General features: G+C 43.1%; 1 protein-coding gene across 1 annotated transcript in view; it reads left to right on the forward strand.

The window, feature by feature from the left end:
• ica1 (islet cell autoantigen 1) overlaps window positions 1-20,778 on the forward strand; it is a 384,634-nt gene that overhangs the window by 360,179 nt on the left and 3,677 nt on the right. Inside the window, exons 13-14 of the mRNA XM_070881029.1 lie at window positions 6,716-6,979; window positions 19,756-19,851. Coding sequence (XP_070737130.1) covers window positions 6,716-6,979; window positions 19,756-19,851 — 360 coding nt within the window. The remainder of the gene's footprint in view (window positions 1-6,715; window positions 6,980-19,755; window positions 19,852-20,778) is intronic.

The following is a 20,778-nucleotide window of genomic DNA, read 5'->3' on the forward strand; positions in this document are numbered from 1 at the left end:
CAGTACCTATGTGCACGCTTGATGGTCCCTCAGTCTTGCTTCTACTAAACTAGAACCGGTGGGGGGAAATTTCCATGGGTTGTCCCAATTTGCTGCCATAACTTTAACAAAATATTGATGGAACCCCAGGAGAAACAGCATAAATGGCCATTATTTAGCTATTTCTGGGTTACACAGTTTCTCTGGGAGTTCTGCTGATTTTCTGCCAAAGTTATGGCAGTAGCGCAGGATATTCCCTACAGAATTTCCAGGCAAGGCTCTCTGGACTTGGGTAAGTGGGGTGTGTGTCTATGAAGAAAGTGTGTGTGAAATTCTTCTTCTGTAAATTTTTCAGTAGCTTGGTTCAAAGACCTTTAAACATGATGTTTTTTTTGGTCGAAAGGACAACCGAAGGGACTCATAATTCTGTATATGTGGAACCAATCAATATTGGAAGCAAATAATGACTTCTTAATGAATAAGGTTACTGCAGAAGATAGAGGTACGCGGAGTCAGAGGAAATGTATTAGCATGGATAGAGAATTGGCTGGCGAACAGAAAGCAGAGAGTCGGGATAAATGGGTCCTTTTCGGGTTGGAAATTGGTGGTTAGTGGTGTGCCACAGGGATCGGTGCTGGGACCACAACTGTTTACAATATACATAGATGACCTGGAAGAGGGGACAGAGTGTATTGTAACAAAATTTGCAGATGACGCAAAGATTAGTGGGAAAGCGGGTTGTGTAGAGGACACAGAGAGGCTGCAAAGAGATTTGGATAGGTTAAGCGAATGGGCTAAGGTTTGTCAGATGGAATACAATGTCGGAAAGTGTGAGGTCATCCACCTTGGGGGAAAAAAAACAGTAAAAGGGAATATTATTTGAATGGGGAGAAATTACAACATGCTGAGGTGCAGAGGGACCTGGGGGTCCTTGTGCATGAAACTCTTTTTGAGTTTACCTGAAAAAAAACATAAACATTAAACCGTGCCACCTGCCCTGGATGACACAGCAGACATTTTCAATGCCCTTTTTTTCTTTTTTTTTGTGTTTTTCTTTTTTTTTTTTTTTTGTTTTTTGGGCATTAAAATCACATTTTTTCCAGTGCCCCCTATAAAAGGGGAGGGGGACACTAAAAGCACTGGCAATTAAAACAAATTAAACTTTAAAACGTAAAATCAAGTTAAAATTTGGTTGCCGGGCGTGATGATGCACTCCAGTCCCTCCGGTGCCCACCTCTCGCAGAAGGCTCCTTGTGCATGAAACTTTTTTGAGTTTACCTGCGAAAACATAAAACATGTATCCGTGCCACCCGACCTGGATGACACACACAAGACATTTACAAGGCCCTTTTTAGTTTTTTTTTTGGTTTTTTTTTGTGGTTTTTTTTTGGGCACTAAAATCAAATTTTTCCTTTTTTCCAGTGCCCCCTATAAAAGGAGAGGGGGACACTAAAAGCACCGGCAATTAAAACAAATTAAACTTAAAAAACGTAAAATCAAATTAAAATTTGGTTGCCGGGCGTGATGATGCACTCCAGTCCCTCCGGTGCCCACCTCTCGCGGAAGGCCGCGAGCGTACCGGTGGACACCGCGTGCTCCATCTCCAAGGACACCCTGGACCGGATGTAAGAGCGGAAGAGAGGCAGGCAGTCAGGTTGAACGACCCCCTCGACCGCCCGCTGCCTGGACCGGCTGATGGCACCCTTGGCCGTGCCCAGGAGCAGTCCTACGAGGAGGCCTTCGGACCTACCCGCTCCCCTCCGCACAGGGTGCCCAAAGATCAGGAGAGTGGGACTGAAGTGCAGCCAGAATTTCAGGAGCAGCCCCTTCAAATAGTGGAACTCCTTGTGCATGAAACTCTTTTGAGTTTACCTGCAAAACATAAAAACATTAAACGGTGCCACCCGACCTGGGTGACACTCCAGACATTTTCAAGGCCCCTTTTTTTTGTTTTGTTTTTTTTTGGGGGCGCTAAAATCAAATTTTTCCAGTGCCCCCTATAAAAGGGAAGGGGGACACTAAAAGCACCGGCAATTAAAACAAATTAAACTTAAAAACGTAAAATCAAATTAAAATTTGGTTGCCGGGCGTGATGATGCACTCCAGTCCCTCCGGTGCCCACCTCTCGCGGAAGGCCGCGAGCGTACCGGTGGACACCGCGTGCTCCATCTCCAAGGACACCCTGGACCGGATGTAAGAGCGGAAGAGAGGCAGGCAGTCAGGTTGAACGACCCCCTCGACCGCCCGCTGCCTGGACCGGCTGATGGCACCCTTGGCCGTGCCCAGGAGCAGTCCTACGAGGAGGCCTTCGGACCTACCCGCTCCCCTCCGCACAGGGTGCCCAAAGATCAGGAGAGTGGGACTGAAGTGCAGCCAGAATTTCAGGAGCAGCCCCTTCAAATAGTGGAACTCCTTGTGCATGAATCCCAAAAAGTTAGTTTGCAGGTGCAGCAGGTAATGAGGAAGGCGAATGTAATGTTGGCCTTCATTGCGAGAGGGATGGGGTACAAAAGCAGGGAAGTCCTGCTGCAACTGTATAAGGTATTGGTAAGGCCGCACCTGGAGTACTGCGTGCAGTTTTGGTCACCTTACTTAAGGAAGGATATACTGGCTTTGGAGGGGGTACGGAGACGATTCACTAGGCTGATTCCGGAGATGAGGGGTTACCTTCTGATGATAGATTGAGTAGACTGGGTCTTTACTCATTGGAGTTCAGAAGGATGAGGGGTGATCTTATAGAAACATTTAAAATAATGAAAGGGATAGACAAGATAGAGGCGGAGAGGTTGTTTCCACTGGTCGGGGAGACTAGAACTAGGGGGCACAGCCTCAAAATACGGGGGAGCCAATTTAAAACAGAGTTGAGAAGGAATTTCTTCTCCCAGAGGGTTGTGAATCTATGGAATTCTCTGCCCAAGGAAGCAGTTGAGGCTAGCTCATTGAATGTATTCAAGTCACAGATAGATAGATTTTTAACCAATAAGGGAATTAAGGGTTACGGGGAGCGGGCGGGTAAGTGGACCTGGGTCCACGACCAGATCAGCCATAATCTTATTGAATGGCGGAGCAGGCTCGAGGGGCTAGATGGTGTACTCCTGTTCCTAATTCTGATGTTCTTATGGACTTTAGCAAAGCTTTTGATAAGGTCCTACATGGTAGACTGGTCACGAAGGTTGAAGCTCATGGGATCCAGGGCAAAGTGGCTAGTTGGATCCAAAATTGGCTTAGAGGTAGGAAGCAAAGGGTAATGGTTGATGGATGTTTTTGTGACCGGAAGGATGTTTCCAGTGGGGTTCCACAGGCCTCAGTATTGGGTCCCTTGCTTTTTGAGGTAGATATCAATGATTTAGATTTGAATATAGGAACTATGATTAAGAAGTTTGCAGATGACACTAAAATTGGCTGTGTGGTTGATAATGAAGAGGAAAGTCATGGACTGCAGGAGGATATCAATCTACTGGCCAAGTGGGCAGAGCAGTGGCAAATGGAATTTAATTCAGAGAAGTGTGAGGTAATGCACTTTGGGAGGGCTAATCAGGAAAGGGTATACACATTAAGCGGTAGGCCACTTAGAAGTGTAGATGAACAAAGGGAACTTGGAGTGCTTGTCCACAGATCCCTGAAAATAGCAGGCCAGGTGGATAAGATGGTTAAGAAGGCATACGGAATGCTTGCCTTTATTGGCTGAGGCATTGAATATAAGAGCAGGGAGGTTATGCTTAAATTGTGTAATACTCTGGTTAGGCCACAGCTGGAGTACTGCGTGCAGTTCTGGTCCACGTATTATAGGAAAGGACGTGATTGCACTCAAGAGGGTGCAGAGGAGATTTACTAGGATACTGCCTGGAATGGAGAATCTTAGCTATGAGGACAAATTGGATAGGCTGAGTTTGTTCTCATTGGAACTGAGGAGGTTGAGAGGAGATCTCGTTGAGGTGTATAAAACTTTTAGGGGCCTGGACATAGTGGATAGCAAGGGCCTATTTCCATTGGTGGAGGGGTCTATTACGAGGGGGCATAGTTTTAAGGTGGTTGTTGGAAGGTTCAGCGGGGATTTGACGGGGGGCTTCTTCATGCAGAGGGTTGTGGGAGTCTGGAACTCATTGCCTGAAAGGGTGGTGGATGCAGAAACCCTCGCCACATTTAAAAGGTGCTTGGATGGGCACTTAAAGTGCTGTAACCTGCAGGGTTACGGACCTAGAGCTGGTAATTGGGATTAGACTGGATAACCTCTTGTTGGCTGGTGCAAATATAATGGTAAGTACTGCAGGGAATCGAATACGGCCAGGGTGCTCTCCTGGACTAGTTTTGATTGTCTGGATGGGTCGGAAAGGAATTTTCCCAAATTGTTTTGTCCCCAATTGGCCTGAATTTTTATCTGGTTTTTGCCTCTTCCAGGAGATCAAATGGCTCCGGTTGGGGTGAAATGTAAAATGTTTCAGTGTAAGGGGTGTCGCAATTGTGTGGGGCGGACTGGTTGGGCTGGGTGATCTTTACCTTTCCGCCATTGTTCATTGGTTTATATATAACCTTCAGGGCTGCTGACCGAGGGCTGTGCGGCTCTTTGTCGGCCGGCGTGGACACGATGGACTGAAATGGCCGCCTTCTGTGCTGTAAATTTCTATGTTTCTCACTTTAAAATCTTGTGTTTAGACTGAAAACAATAGCAAAGATGTAATCTGTGTTTAACATGATATGTTGGTGTGCTTTGATGCACCCTTGTATTTCTACTCTAATACATGATATACTAATGGATGGAACAGGTGTGGAGGCTTCCTGGAAGGTTTTCTTGAGATTTAGCTCGCTGCTTACCTTGAGGTGTGGCAAACCCAGAAGAGCCTGCCTATTTATCAAGACTAGCCTACCCTATGCTGCTGTTTTGTGCCAGTATCTTCTCCTGTCAGTTGTCTAGAGGTAGCTGCAAGTAAATGACTGACTAACATGAGTGTCCGGTCTCTTGCTGTGTATCTGGCCACATGCCTTGCTGTACACCAGATCTTCAACTCAGCCATTGTTCTGTTGGAGCACAGGACTTTGCATTGCCAAGAGATCTCTGAATCCCTCACTTGTGATTCTCAAAAGTCTGTCTCCAAGTGAGTTAAAGCTGGCAATATCGCATCTTGGATTTTGGATCCCAATATCTTAACAGCATCCATGAGATGCTGCAAGTGTGCTAACTTCCTGCGGATGTCACTAATACTGCATGATGCTCAAGAGCAGAAAAACTGTACTGCATGTATTTGCTGTCCCAAGAAGTGCTATCAATGCTCACCTAAAGAACACAGATAACATAAACAATAGACACTGCATTCAGAAACAACAGGTCAAGACTCAAATAAATGGCAGATGAGGGTAAATCCAATGTATTGGAAAATATAGAAGCAAACAAGCTATTAAACATTGAGTGTGAGTGCAGAATTAGCAGGACTCAAATTATAAAGCAGAAAAACAGGAAATGCTCCTGGTGTCTATGCCTGCGATGGAGGGACTGAGAAACTGGTGTGGCAAGAAAAGAAACTAGTCAAGCATGTAGGATGTAAAATTCAGACATTCTGGAATCTTGCTTAATGTAACTTGAAAGAGGTGGGCAACGAGTGTCTTTACAGAACCTTTCCTTTCAAATTAAATGAGAGAGTGGATTATACAAAATCTGTGAAGGATTAGCATTGATAGACTGAATAACCTTTTTTTATTGCATGCTTATGTCCTGAATTGAAACTAAATAGGTTAAACATTTGATTACCTGACATGACAGTAATGGCAGTGCAAGAGGCAGGCCAGTGTTGCCCATATAGGGTCAGTATCATAATTTTGACACTGAAGCCTGGCAGCTTAATGGTCGGAGCTCTAGATTCTGAAAATTTGAAATGAAGTCCATTGGTGATGTCATCTGCTATAAATGCATTTGGCAGTAATATCTGACAGTGAGGGTTCTCTGTTCATAAGGAACTCTTTAACGAAATTCTACCTCATTAGGTTTTTCATAAAAGTGAAATCTCAAAATAATTATTTCTGTCTCGATGCTCCTTTCAATGAATCTGTTCTTGTGAGTATAAACAAGCTATTACAGTACAGGGTAGATTGAACAAATTTGCGCTCCCAGCATGTGACAATCCGCAGCATGAATGCAGATCGTGAATTCAGGCATAATGTCAGCATGCCCTGCAGAATTATTCAACCGTTCAAGTGAGCACAGATTTGTAAAATCTACACTGATGTGTACATCCTGTAGTGAATAACACAGAGAAAGCTAAACAGATGACAGATTCAAACTACATAGCATTTAAAGAAAACAAAACTGATTCTAAGAATTATCTGAAAGGTTGAAGGAAATACAATGCAAAAGCAGACCCATACAGTGTTAACAGAAACACTGTGCACATAGATATAAAATTCCTCAAGAAAGAGGCATTAACAAAATAAAGAAAAAAGGGAGAAGAAGGATGAAAGACGAGCTACTGCATTTTGAATTATGCTATGCAATTAACCTGCATTTTTCTTTCCAGTTGCAGGCAAACCAATAATACTCATAAAGTTGCTTATTCAAGGTTGTTGGGTTCTCATACCAAATGAATATTCTTACAATGACATCGATCAAATAATTAATCTTTCTGTTAATGTCTGAGAATGGGATTTTCATATTTCATTTCGTCCATGCATATCAATTTTCATTACACAAATCATTGTATTTTGTGTGAATATTAATATCAGTGGCATTTGTCAATTTTAATTTTAGTTCCAACAGATCTGCTGACCAACTCCATGGAATCTCGAACAAATGACAAGGATGAAATGGCATTGCTGAATGAAATTCTAAATGGCACATCACTGGAGGAGGGTGACTTTAGCAAGGAATGGCAGGCAGTATTTGGAGGAGAAGATCTCACTTTTCCTAGCAATCCAGCAGCTGGAGAATCGGACCAATCTCCCTCTCTTTCCGGCTTCCTTCCTTCGCAACTATTTGACAAAAGCTTGGGTGATGCATCATTTTCAGTTACTAGTAAGTATGAAGGACTGTAACTCGATAATAATACCTTGTACAACTTTTATATCAATCGCAATTCTCATGAGCCCAAATCATTTTCATTCGTTAGTTTCTGATTATGTGTAAATGTAAATTATCTACAACGTCACTTAATTCAGAGTGACTATTTGTACTAGTTTTTGGTGTGCCCTTCTGCGCATGCACGCATTGGATTCCGCCCCATTTTTGAGCATGTTCCCTCGATTCGGTCGCACATGCGCAGTGCGACATACGAGGAAGTCGGAAGTGGCCAAACCACAAGCCCGCATGGAGCTCATCGCTGCTGAAACATTTTCTCCCCCTGGAGCTGGATTTCCTTCCAGCTTTTGCATTATTTGGAATATTTTCACGGTCTTCTGTGGGAGAGAAAACATTGGAGGTAGTGGGAGAGAAAGAGAGCGAGAGAGAGAGAGACGATGGTGGGGGGCGGGGGGAGAGAGACAGCGGCGGGGGGGGGGGAAGAGAGGTGGGGGAGAGGGAAGGAGGGGTGAGAGAGAGAAAGAGGGGAGAGAGACGGCGGGGTGAGGGGGGAGAGAGAGAGAGAGAGAGAGGAGGAGGGGGAGAGAGTGAGGGGGTAAGAGTGTGAGTGAGGGGGAGAGAGGGAGAGAGAGAGAGGAGGAGGGGGAGAGAGTGAGGGGGTAAGAGTGTGAGTGAGGGGGGAGAGGGGGAGAGAGAGAGAGAAGAGGAGGGGGAGAGAGTGAGGGGGTAAGAGTGTGAGTGAGGGGGGGGAGAGAGAGAGAGAGGAGGAGGGGGAGAGAGTGAGGGGGTAAGAGTGTGAGTGAGGGGGGAGAGAGAGGGGGAGAGAGAGAGAGAGGAGGAGGGGGAGAGAGTGAGGGGGTAAGAGTGTGAGTGAGGGGGGAGAGAGGGGGAGAGAGAGAGTGAGGGGGTAAGTGTGTGAGTGAGGGGGAGAGAGAGGGGGAAAGAGAGAGAGAGAGAGGAGGAGGGGAGAGAGTGAGGGGGTAAGAGTGTGAGTGAGGGGGGAGAGAGAGAGAGGAGGAGGGGGAGAGAGTGAGGGGGTAAGTGTGTGAGTGAGGGGGGAGAGAGAGGGGGAAAGAGAGAGAGAGAGGAGGAGGGGGAGAGAGTGAGGGGGTAAGAGTGTGAGTGAGGAGGGAGAGAGTGAGGGGGAGAGAGAGAGGGGGAGGGAGAGAGAGAGAAAGAGAGGGGGGGGGAGAATTATAGAAATTTACAGCATGGAAGGGGGCCATTTCGGCCCATCATGTCCACGCCAGCCGACCAAGAGCTATCCGTCTAATCCCACTTTCCAGCTCTTGGGTCATAGCCCTGTAGGTTACGGCACTTTAAGTTCACATCCAAGTATTTTAAAAATGTGGTGAGTGTTTCTATTTCTACCACCCTTTCAGGCCGTGAGTTCCAGACCTCCACCACCCTCTGGGTGAAGATATTTCCCCTCATATCTCCTCTAAACCTCCCCCAAATTACTTTAAATCTATGGCCTCTGGTTGTTGACTCCTCTGCCAAGGGAAACAGGTCCTTCCTATCCACTCTATCCAGGCCCCTCATAATTTTATACACCTCAATCAGGTCTCCCCTTAACCTCTTTGTTTCAAAGAAAACAGAGCCAGCCTCTCCAATCTTTCCTTGTAGTCAAAATTCTCCAGTCCAGGCAACATTCTTATAAATCTCATCAGCACCTTTTCCAGTGCAATCACATCTTTCCTGTAATGTGGTGACCAGAACTGCACACAGTACTCCAGCTGCGGCCCTACACAGTTCAAGCATAACGTCCTTCCTCTTGTATTCCATGCCTCAACTAATAAGGCAAGTATTCCATATGCCTTCTTAACTACCTTATCTACCTGGCCTGCTACCTTCAGGAATCTGTGGACGGCACTCCAAGGTCCCTTTGTTCCTCTACACATTTCAGTGTCGTACCATTTAATGTGTATGAAAGAAGGGAAAGAATGAGAGAGGGGGAGATGGGATAGAGAGAGCGGTGGGGGGGTGGGGGAGGGAAGGAGAGAAAGTGGGGGGAGGGAGAGAGGGGAGGGAAAGAAGGGAGAGGTGGAGAGAGGGGGGTAGAGAGAGAAAAGGGGGAGAAGAGAGGGAGGGGGAGCGAGAGACACAGGGTGGCGGTAGAGGGGAAGAGGGAACTCACGGAAGACGGATCACGTTTTTCCAACCCCTTTACACCCACACTCAATTTCTCGGAAAGCTCAGTGCATGTTTGACAAGGGACATCATTGGAGTAGATGAAATACAGAAGTCACGACACTGTCACTATTCACGTCATATCCAATAAACCTGTTAACAATCTGTGATCCACATACAATGCCCCATCTCTGGGGGTGGGGGCAAGTGGAACCTCTCTGGGGACTGAAGTCAGAATAGCTCGAATTACACTTTGCAAAATCACTCAGAACTGGAAGGTTCCAATTACACATTCCAGAGAAACTTCTGGGTGTGGCTTATCCTACAAGTAGACCAATCAGCAATCTCGTCATGTGATAATGGAGAACCAATCAGCATTTTTCTAGTGCAAATAGCGCTGTCCCACTTAATTAGTTTGGGAAACTATTTAGCCTAAAGTGGGACCTTTGGCTTCCATGTTTCACATTTATTATCCTCAACAATTACAGATGCAAACTGAATGAATAAATAAAAGCACCTCTTACCAGTTCTTGTAAAAGAAAACACACCATTCCATATGCCTGTACTGTGTGTAAAAAGAAACCAACAAAATTAGGATGAAATAAAAAGCTGGCATCCATCATCGTATGACTTGTTGGGAGAGAAATTTAACTCCTGGCCAGGCGACCAGCAGTTGAGAATGGGGAAGTACTTTGGCTGCATCTTTGTTGCTCAAGGCCTGTCTGATATCATTATCAGGCAGCTTTTAACTGGAAAAGCAGCCCACCCCACCTGAAATGGGTGTAAGGCTGCTTAAATATGAAAATTGGAGTCCTATGCCAGTTTTCAGATCCCAAATGCAATATTCAGGTACAAATGGGTGGAGTGTGCACTGTGCATGTTCCATCTAGTTGTACCAAGTGTTGAGCGGCCCAACCAGCAGCAGTTCAGAAAAAGATCCAAATAATATTAGTTTTTTTTATTTTTGCAAGATCAGAAGCAAGAGTGTTCCTCCTGGGTTCACATTAACAAAAACTCCAGCCTACTGCCAGTCCATTGCAGTGTCAATCCAATTCCTAGTTGTCGTGGGCCTATAGCACAAAATGGCTCCTAATTCTGCACCAATTGGCAACCTCAGTCAGAGAGGCTACCGGCTGACTGAGGTAGGAGGAAATAGCTGGAGTGCTTCTCTGCATCTGTCTATGCATTATTGGACCTGGGAGTGCTTGGTGATGGCATGAAATGAGAGGACTTTCATTCTCCAGCACTATTATCATTCACCTTGATAAGCACCAAAATTTAAAAGAGAGAAAAAGTGGAGTAGAAAAAACGTGACATAGAATTAATTAGAGACTGGGAAAGATATGCCGGGTTCTGGAAGAAATTAGCACCATCTATGTTCCTGTCGGAAGTGAACTAACCTCAATAACTTAAACACTTTACAGGTGTTTTTTGACCTTTGCTGGGCACCTCCAAACAGCAGCACAACTGAAATCGAGAACTTACTGTCTACAGAATAGCAAATACATATCTTTATCTAACCTCTCCATTAAGCTCCAATTTTTAAAAAATGAGATTATAACTTTCTAAATATGTCTTGCTTATCAAACTAACAGTTCCTAACAAAAGTGGATGTGGTTGAAAACATTTATCTAACCCATTTGTGGGTCTATTAGAAAAAGTGTGTTACTACAATGATATGTTAAAAATGCATCATCTTTTTAAAAAAAACTTCATTGTAAGTATGATCATCTGTCAGAATCAGTATTCTGTTTGAATATTTCATTGTTAAGAAATTATGAAATCATTCCAAATGATTAATAATGGTTTCTATTTACACTGATATTCCATTGTATCTTCCAAAATTAGGCCCTTGCTTTTGAAAAAAAATGTATTGTCAGGGGCGCTACTCTGATTTCAGACAGCATGCATGCGTGAGTTTGATTTGCATACAAATTACAGGGCAATGATTGATGTAAACACGTTTCATGTCAGTCTCACTACCAGGAGGTTTGCAGCTGGCTGACCTTGGTTAAATAATTTAAATTAATATGTTGCTTGAATATACGTCACTCACCTGGGAGCAGCTAAAGTGCTGTAGTGAGAGTGGGAGGAAAATTGTAAGGAAAATTAAGTGTAGCCTCTTGCTTCATTTTAAAACAAAGGGAAAATATGTTTTGTTCTTAAATCACAAAATGCTAATTTAAGCAAACTGCCACATTAAAAAAGACCAGCTCCATTTTAAATAATGTTGATGCTTAGTACAATTTTTATTTTCAGGAGATATAGGAGGGTGAACGTTCCATTGTTTAAAAAGTTTTTTTCTCCCTTTTCTATTTTCCTCACCTTCTGATGACACATACCATCTACTGCTAGGAGAGAGAGAGAATAGACGCACTTATGGCATTCACTGTGAAAATGGTTGCTGGGAAATTACCAAGTGCATCCTGGGAATCCCACATGGGGAAATGCCTGGTGCCAGCTTGATAGCTGCCTACAGCAGCACAACTGAGAACGGAAACTTACAGTGTGAACTACCAGAAAATAAACACGCATACCATCAGTTCCTTGGTGCATCAAATTACAATCTTGGGTAGCAGTGATCCCATTTATGTATAGCCAGAACTGTAACCAAGAATTCATCAAATATATGAGGATGTGGGAAAAGTATCCTTAAGGTGAAGAAGATATGGCCTTAATGATAGCACAAAACCTGTTATTGGTAGTCTGTCGTATCTAACAAAGACGTTGATGTGCTAATCATCAATGGCATGTGTCTTCAAGTGGCTGTATAGACCAATTCTGGATGCACATAGTCTCTTGCATGTCAGAAAAGGGAAGTTCGATGTGCCTGATGCTGAAGGTACTGCCACCTTATGTCGTCTATCTCTAGTATCCCGCAGGCGTTGACATCGGCTTTCTTCGAAGGTCTGGCAGACAGTCCTCGTGAGGGTTCGCCACTGGATTTTATTAGCTGCTATATTCTCGAGGTCCTTTGGTCGGATGCCACAGTACTGGAGGTTAGCCTTGATGCAATTTTTGTAGCGCTTGTGGGGGCGCCCCGGTATCTTCGACCTTCACAGAGCTCGCCGTGAAGAAGCTGACGAGAGATCCTTGACTCATCCATGCGGATGACATGTCCAGCCCACCGGAACTGGGCTCGCATGATCATCACCTCAATGCTAGTTGATTGTGCTCTCTCCAGAACCTCAAAGTTTGACACCTGGTCTTGCCAGCGTATGTGGAGTATAGATCTGAGATTGCGCATATGGAAAGCTTCCAACTTTTTGTTGTGACGCCTGTAGAGTGTTCAGGTCTCACATCCATAAAGGAGAGATGAGAGAACGACTGCTCTATACACCAACAGTTTAGTTGACAGTCGGATGTGGTGGTGACTTAACACCTTAGTGCACAAGCGACCAAGTGCCTGGCTGGCTTTACAGATCCTTGCATCAATCTCCTTGTCCAAGGACCCATCACTTGATATGGTGCTGCCAAGGTACTTGAAGCTGTCCACTGACTTTAGTTGTATACTGCCGATGAAGACTGTGGGAGCAGGTGCTGTGATGCCAGGGGCAGGCTGATAGAGAACCTCGGTTTTACTAAGGCTGATGGTTAGGCCAAACAATTCTGTTGCCTCAGCAAATTTGCTACAAAATCTACAATTAGGTAAAAGGCATGGACAACGGAGGTAAGCTTCAATCTCAGTGACTTAGCCTCCCCAACACTGCAGAGAGTCTTCGGGACAACAGGAAACAGGACCGACTGGAGCGGATGTAACTAATAGAGTGGACAAGGGAGAACCAGTGGATGTGGTGTATTTGGACTTTCAAAAGGCTTTTGACAAGGTCCCACACAAGAGATTAGTGTGCAAAATTAAAGCACATGGTATTGGGGGTAATGTACTGACGTGGATAGAGAACTGGTTGGCAGATAGGAAGCAAAGAGTAGGAATAAACGGGTCCTTTTCAGAATGGCAGGCAGTGACTAGTGGGGTACCGCAAAGTTCAATACCCCAACTATTTACAATATACATTGATGATTTAGACGAAGGAATTGAATGTAATATCTCCAAATTTGCAGATGACACTAAGTTGGGTGGCAGTGTGAGCTGTGAGGAGGATGCTAAGAGGCTACAGCGTCACTTGGACAGGTTAGGTGAGTGGGTAAATGAATGGCAGATGCAGTATAATGTAGATAATTGTGAGGTTACCTACTTTGGTGGCAAAAACAGGAAGGCAGAATATTATCTGAATGGTGACAGATTAGGAAAAGGGGAGGTGCAACGAGACCTGGGTGTCATGGTACATCAGTCATTGAAAGTTGGCATGCAGGTACAGCAGGCGGTGAAGAAGGCAAATGGTATGTTGGCCTTCATAGCGAGAGGATGAGAGTATAGGAGCAGGGAGGTCTTACTGCAGTTGTACAGGGCCTTGGTGAGGCCACACCTTGAATATTGTGTACAGTTTTGGTCTGCTAATCTGAGGAAGGACATTCTTGCTATTGAGGGAGTGTAGCAAAGGTTCACCAGACTGATTCCTGGGATGGCGGGACTGACATATGAAGAAAGACTGGATCGACTAGGCTTATATTCACTGGAATTTAGAAGAATGAGAGGGGATCTCATAGAAACATATAAAATTCTGACAGGATTGGACCGGTTAGATGCAGGAAGAATGTTCCTGATATTGGGGAAGTCCAGAACCAGGGGTCACAGTCTAAGGGTGAGGGGTAAGCCATATAGGACCGAGATGAGGAGAAACTTCTTCACTCAGAGAATTGTGAACCTGTGGAATTCTTTACCACAGAAAGTTGTTGAGGCCAGTTCGTTAGATATATTCAAAAGGGAGTTAGATGTGGCCCTTACGGCTAAAGGGATTAAGGGATATGGAGAGAAAGCAGGAATGGGGTACTAAAGTTGCATGATCAGCCATGATCATATTGAATGGTGGTGCAGGCTCAAAGGGCTGAATGGTATACCCCTGCACCTATTTTCTATGTTTCTATGAAACAGCCAGGAGTCTGGGAGGACAGAGAGAGAGAGAGAGAGAGAGAGAGAGAGATGAAGCAGGGAGAGATGCGGGGCTGGGTTGAAAGACGGTGAACAATGACTGAGGGGCGGGATATTTTGGCTTATGGGGGCAGTGGTGAAAGTGAGTCACTGGGGATTGGGGAAGTTGGAGGCTTGGTGCGAGGGGAGAAAGTGACATCAGAGTCTGGGTCAGGGGAAATGGAGACAGAACTGGGGATCGGGGTACAAGAAGCAAAATGGAATTGAGGTGGGCGCTCAAGGGAGATGGACTCGGGGGAGAGAGGGAGTGGGGAAAGAAGGTTGAGAAATGGGGACTTGGGGGAGAAAGGGAGACTGGGAAATGGGATTGGAGATTGGGGCTCCGGCAGGGTAATAGGGGAAAACTGGGGGTCATGGGATAGGGGCTTAGGGAAGATCTGGGGTTGGCGGATCAGGGCTTCATTTTAAAACAAAGGGAGAGATATGTTTTGTTCTTATATTGGAAAATGCTAGGTTAAGCAAACTGCCACATAAAAAAAGGACCAGCTCCATTATGAAAAGAGGGAGACTGGGGAATGGGGTGGGCGTGGGGCCAGCACTTCCTGCAGAGCCCAGAGCAGCATCAGCAACATCGTGAGTGGGAGTGGCACTGAGAGAGGAAGAACCATGCTATTGAAGTAGAAACTAAAAGATCATTTAAAAGAAAATGGGATAAGATTTTGAAAAGGAGGAATGTGAAAGTATCCGGGAGAAATGGAGTTACAGGAGAGAGCACCAGCATGGGCACAGGCACCGGAGGCTGTATGGTGTCCTCCTGTGCCGTAATTTCTATCATTCTATGAAAACTCTCATTTATTGAGTGCGAGCCCAGGGAGTGGTTTAGAAATGTCGGTGTTGAGCTGAGTTTAGGAAGGTGTGCCCTGTGAGAAGTGGCCCATACACTGAACCCACTATACTTTGTGTAATCTGCTATGAAATTGATCCACTGATAGCTAGCAACTGGCAGGCATGTCACTGAAAAAAATACATTTCCCTATTGCATTACATAATTTAAAATTATTAGTGCGTTTACCAGTAGGGCACTGTTTGTTGTGTCTTCAGTCTTTTAGTATTTTACTTCCTGTACAATGATGATGCCCTAACCTGAAAGTTATTTTAGTAACTGCTAAATTGCTGTTCAAATATATCAACACTCAGCAATTATAGACTCTGATCATTCCCAATGAAATAAAAATAGAAGACAGACCATCTTGTTTCCCAGAAGTATAGTTGATGCAGTCCTCATGTGGCCCTTCCCTAATTGCAATTGCAATTCATAACAAAAAACAAAAGATGTCATAAATGTCAAATGATGATTCTTGTCCCTCTAGAATCCCTGGTCTTACCTGCGCTGTCTGGAGAGCAGGTAATGCACTTCCTCATGGGAAGGGTGAGAGAATCTGAGCATGAATCAATCGGTGTTATTGTCACTCACTTATTGGAGTCTAAAGTTAACAGTTACTTTGGCAGGGAGTGTGTCTTTTCTTTGTCCTTACAGTCAGAAACAGCACAGAATCAAAAGAACCTTCCAAATGAAATAAAATAAAAATACCGGAATTAAATTCTTTCTTTTGATAATTGTACCAAAATTTTTTTGAATGAGTAGTGGTGGAATCTAGGCCAAAAATGGTAATGGACTGTTCATCTATGTTCTGTCTTCTCTGACAAGCCTAGCTCTCCAAAAATAGATTCATAACTATTAGCAAAAAAAGATAATTTTGTTAAACCTTGGTAAGACCATCTATCAGGAAAAATTGCAGCATTCTGCAGTCAAATTTAAAATGATTCTACTCCAGGTCAGACCTGGAATTAGTAAAGTTAGAGAATCTGGAAAACTTGAAGTATCCCCAAAGGCCTTGGCAGAGGTCAAAGTTCATTCCTGGTCAGAAATAGGGTGAAGCACATTCACTGGGACAAGGAGAGAAAAACAAAAGAAACATGTTAAGATTGTTGCTTAAAAGGGATTGAAAGTTCAGGAGGACTACTTTTCAATCAAACTAATACCCTCCATTATAAAAGAAAATAATAAGAATCAGCAGAAATGTTCTTGCCACAGTGGAAGGCCTCGGCCCTGAACATCGCTCCGCTGTTAATTACATCCCAGATGCGAGAAGCCACACTGCAGGTTGGGAAATCAAGATCTTCCTTTCTCTTAAGCTTTTTTTCCTGCTTTAAAAGCAACCAGACAGCTGTGGTGGTGAGAGTGCTGAAGATGCAGGATTTATTTTCTGGAGGGGTTTAGAAAATTTACATTTTTGAAGGTCTAATTCAGACCCAGATGTAAGTGTAGGTTTTCTGAGTCCTTGCCTGTGGTGAGGTACCTTGCATTTTGAGAGCACTTATGAGAAAATTATGGGCCAGCTGCACCCAATTTTCAGATGTATGCTCACAGCATGCAAGGTGCCTTTCCACCTTGGATGTATATTTATAGCTGGTCTTGGAACTCATGACCCAATGTTACCTTTTGTATTGTAACATTTATTTAAAAATATATTAAATGTGATTGGTGCAAATTCATTATTGCCTTTTCTAGTATTCATAGTGAATTCAAATGCTTAGTTATGAAAGGAAAAGAGTCCGCTCTCTGATAAGATATTTTGAATCCAGTCCCATAAAATCCGATTAGATATGCTTCTGGGTTGTTGAGCTAGCTATTTGTGTTCATAGACAGATTGATATACTGATAGTAGCGCTAAATAACATCTTCTTCTGGAGGATTGATTGTTGGTCTATAGCTGCATATAATTCAAGTACTAAAGCCAACTTCCTTCCACATAATATTGTGCAAATCATATTTCTTAGGTAGGGGAAATCCTGAATTGCATTTAATACAATTTGCCAACACAGTAAATAAAACAGTGTGGAAGAGACATATACTGGATATTTATCAAAGGGGTCAAATATCTCATGTATAAAATTTCTTGCACGTACTTTTAGTGCATGAAATGTTAGTGGGTTGGTTTGTTATTACTGATAATTCTGGCTCAAGAACTTTAATGCACAGTGCGATGGGCCATTAATCAACAAAGATAAACCCCTATTTGTTTTACCTCTTGCTTGTACAAATTGAGTATTATCTGCACCACAGCATTGATATAAATTGAAGAAACTTGTAAGAATTAACCCTGTAACAATTCACTCTATAATTTGAATATTTCCTGTAACACCAACAAATTGAAAGAACTCCAGAAGATGTTTGTACTCTACTATAAGTATTTATAGCCAAATATGCATTTTGATTAATATTATAAAACTACCAGAATTACCAGAATTTTAATCCAACATTGTTTTGAATAATTTGTTTGTGGTCTACAATGGACTCCATAATTTAACAAGAAATTATTAAACTCACATTGGCTCAGATTTTGCAGTAAAAATAATGGATCCATTATTAAAAAATAAACCAGACAGCAAGTTCCGGCAACCACACATGCACAGTTAAACGTGAAAATCAGGAGGTTGCTGTCCATGTTTCCCTTCTGCTCCAGAAGCTGCGCTATAACAGTATCTCGCTGAGAGACTTGGTATTGAAACACATGGAACGACGTGAGGTTGCGGTACTTCCGTGATAAATACACACTAAACTCGGCAGAAAAAGTTAGGGCTTATCCATTTTTAACGGTGTGTTTCTTAATTACTGCCAAGCAAACTCTCTGGCACTGAAAATTAACTTTAACAAGTGTGGAGTCTCATTCCTTCATATTTTAATTATTGTTGGAGATTTTCAAGAAAAATTTAATTGCATTTTTTAAAAACTTTTTCTGTCTCGTTTAACCTTAATCCCATCTTTCTTTACCTCTCTTTATTATGCATTCTGTGCATATTTTGCCCTTGAAGTAACTATTCCAACTTACACTTTCTGGTTCAGACTGCATGCCTCAGTAAGGATTCTTCAATCTGATTGGTTAAGGAGATGCACATTTGCTTGAGGTCCCAGATCCCCTGCTGAGGGCACTGCACCAAAATGGATTTCTAATCACCGCAAGTTCCAGTGCAAAAACCCATAGAAATTCTGTGGGCAAGTGTAATTGAAATGAAGGGCTGGCGGTGTTTATTCGTCACTGACCTCAAAATCTGGGCCATTGTTTTCAGTCAGGATATTAACATATTACAGAATGCACCTGAATCATTGCAAGGGGTTTAGACTGATGTAATTTCATGCCATCAATATAATAGAATCAGTCAAAATGTTAAGTAAAAATGCATTTTGGTTATTATTAGATAAAACTGCATTATAGATTGATCTAACAATGTTGAAAACAATTTACAATTTATTTTTCAAAGCATTCAAGAAATAGCACAAAATATCTTTCCTTTAATAATTCGGCCCCATGAAAATCGCAGATAACACTTTGCGATATATACGTAAAGCGTGTAAATATGGAGTAACTAATTCTCAGATGAGGATGACATTCAACTGCACCATCTTCAATAATGTGAAAGCATAGTTATGGATTGACATTGGTGGCGTTAATCCAGTTAATGTGCAAAATCTTTAATATGAATATGGTATAACCAATATCAGAGAATTTGTGTAATATACAAATATATTACATTTGGCTTTTTCTGCTGCACACAATCAAATTGCTATAAAATGAAGATCATTTGAAATGCATAAAAGTAGTTCTATAATAACCTGTACATTTGTAAATGAAATGTGCGGTACTAATCCATCGTGACATGTAGTCATCCATGCCTTTGTTACCACTAGACTTGACTATTCCAATGCACTTCTGGCTGGCCTCCCATGTTCTACCCTATGTAAACTAGAGGTGATCCAAAACTCGGCTGTCCATGTCCTAACTCGCACCAAGTTCCGCTCACCCATCACCCCTGTGCTCGCTGATCTACAATAGCTCCTGATTAAGCAAACCTCAATTTCAAATCCCTTCATGGTCTCGCCCCTCCCTACCTCTGCAATCTACCCCCGCCCAAGATATCTGTGCTCCTCTAATTCAGCCCACTTGAGAATCCCTGTTTATAATCACTCAATCATTGGTGGCCACATCTTCTGTTGCCTAGGCCCTAAGATCTGGAATTCCCTGCCTAAACCTCTCCACCTCTCTATCTCTCTTTCCTCCTTTAAGATGCTCCTTAAGACCTACCTCTTTGACCAGAAATCAAGCGCAGGAAAGAGCATGCGGCAAACCAATCCCACCCACCCTTTCCCTCAACGATTATCTGTCCCACCTGTGACAGGGACTGTGGTTCTCATGTTGGACTGTTCAGCCACCTAAGGACTCATTTTTAGAGTGGAAGCAAGTCTTCCTCGATTCCGAGGGAGTGCCTATGAGGATGACTTTGACTAAGCTTTTGGTCACCTGCCCCAATTTCTCCTTGGGTGCCCTGGTGTTAAATATTTTGTTTTATAATACTCCTGTGAAATGCCCTAGGACGTTTTACTACATTAAAGGTGCTATATAAATACAAGGTGTTGTTGTTGTAGTGTGTGCATGATGTATTATGAGCTAAAGCTGATTAATACTTGTTTCCTTCATGTACATCTGTTCAAAAATGGTGCACTTAATAGCCTGTGGTAGCTTAGAAATGTGCTGTTGCAGTATTTAGTGTATAAATTTCATATGGATTAATACTTCGATGCTGAATTTTTTAGGTTGGGCAGCAGCTGGTGTCAGTCTTCAGCCTACATCTCAATCATCAGAGCAACTAAATGGGTTAATCGAGAACATTAGTAAGAATCCATTTAAAGGTAATCATACCATCTGTTATTTCTTTAAAAGAGTGCCATGTAAGATCACCAGTTAGTCTGTAACCTACACAGTGAAGTGCTGGATGTGTATGTTACTGATAATTTTATAAATTATCTGCTATGCTTATTTTTCCCTTTATTGCTACATTCATGCTCAGCTTCCTCAGTAAAGAGGGAAGTGTGGTCCAGAGAGTGGGGATCACAGTGTCAAATACCATGAATCTCTGGAAATGTATTGGTTTTAAGCCTGGTTAACCTGTCTAGAATGTCCATTATCCATTATATCAAAGTCACATTTTGTCGAAGTTATCTCATTTTGGGGAGAGCATTTTTCTCGCATCATTCTTCCCTAATACTTGGAGCAAGTCATCATTCAGGATCACATGCTCGTCCTTTGTTAGCATATTTTATAGTTCTAATTTCTTCCTTGGCTAGCCACTTACTACAACAACAACAACTTGCATTTATCTAGTACATTTAACATAGTAAAATGTCCCAAGGCACTTCACAGGAGCGTTATCAAACAAAATTTGACACTGAGCCACATAAGGAGATATTAGGACAGGTGAAAGAGCTAGGTTTTAAGGAGTGTCTTAAAGGAGCAGAGATGGAGAGGTTTAGGGAGGGAGTTCCAGATCTTAGGACCAATATGGCTGAAGGCACAATCGCCAGTGGTGGTGCAAAGGAAATGGGGGATCCACAAGAGGGCACAGTTGGAGGAACAAAGATTTCCCAGAGGGTTGTAGGGCTGGCTGGAGGCAGTTATAGAGGTAGCGTGGGGCAAGGCCATGGAGGGATTTGAACACTAAGATGAGAATTTTAAAATCGAGGCATTGCAAGACTGGGAGCCAATGTAGGTCAGTGAACACAAGGGTGATGGGTGAACTTACTGTTGAAGTTGAAAACATTTCTTACATAGGATATGAG

This window comes from Pristiophorus japonicus, chromosome 5, assembly GCF_044704955.1.
Source record: "Pristiophorus japonicus isolate sPriJap1 chromosome 5, sPriJap1.hap1, whole genome shotgun sequence".
Classification (NCBI taxonomy): Eukaryota; Metazoa; Chordata; class Chondrichthyes; family Pristiophoridae; genus Pristiophorus; species Pristiophorus japonicus.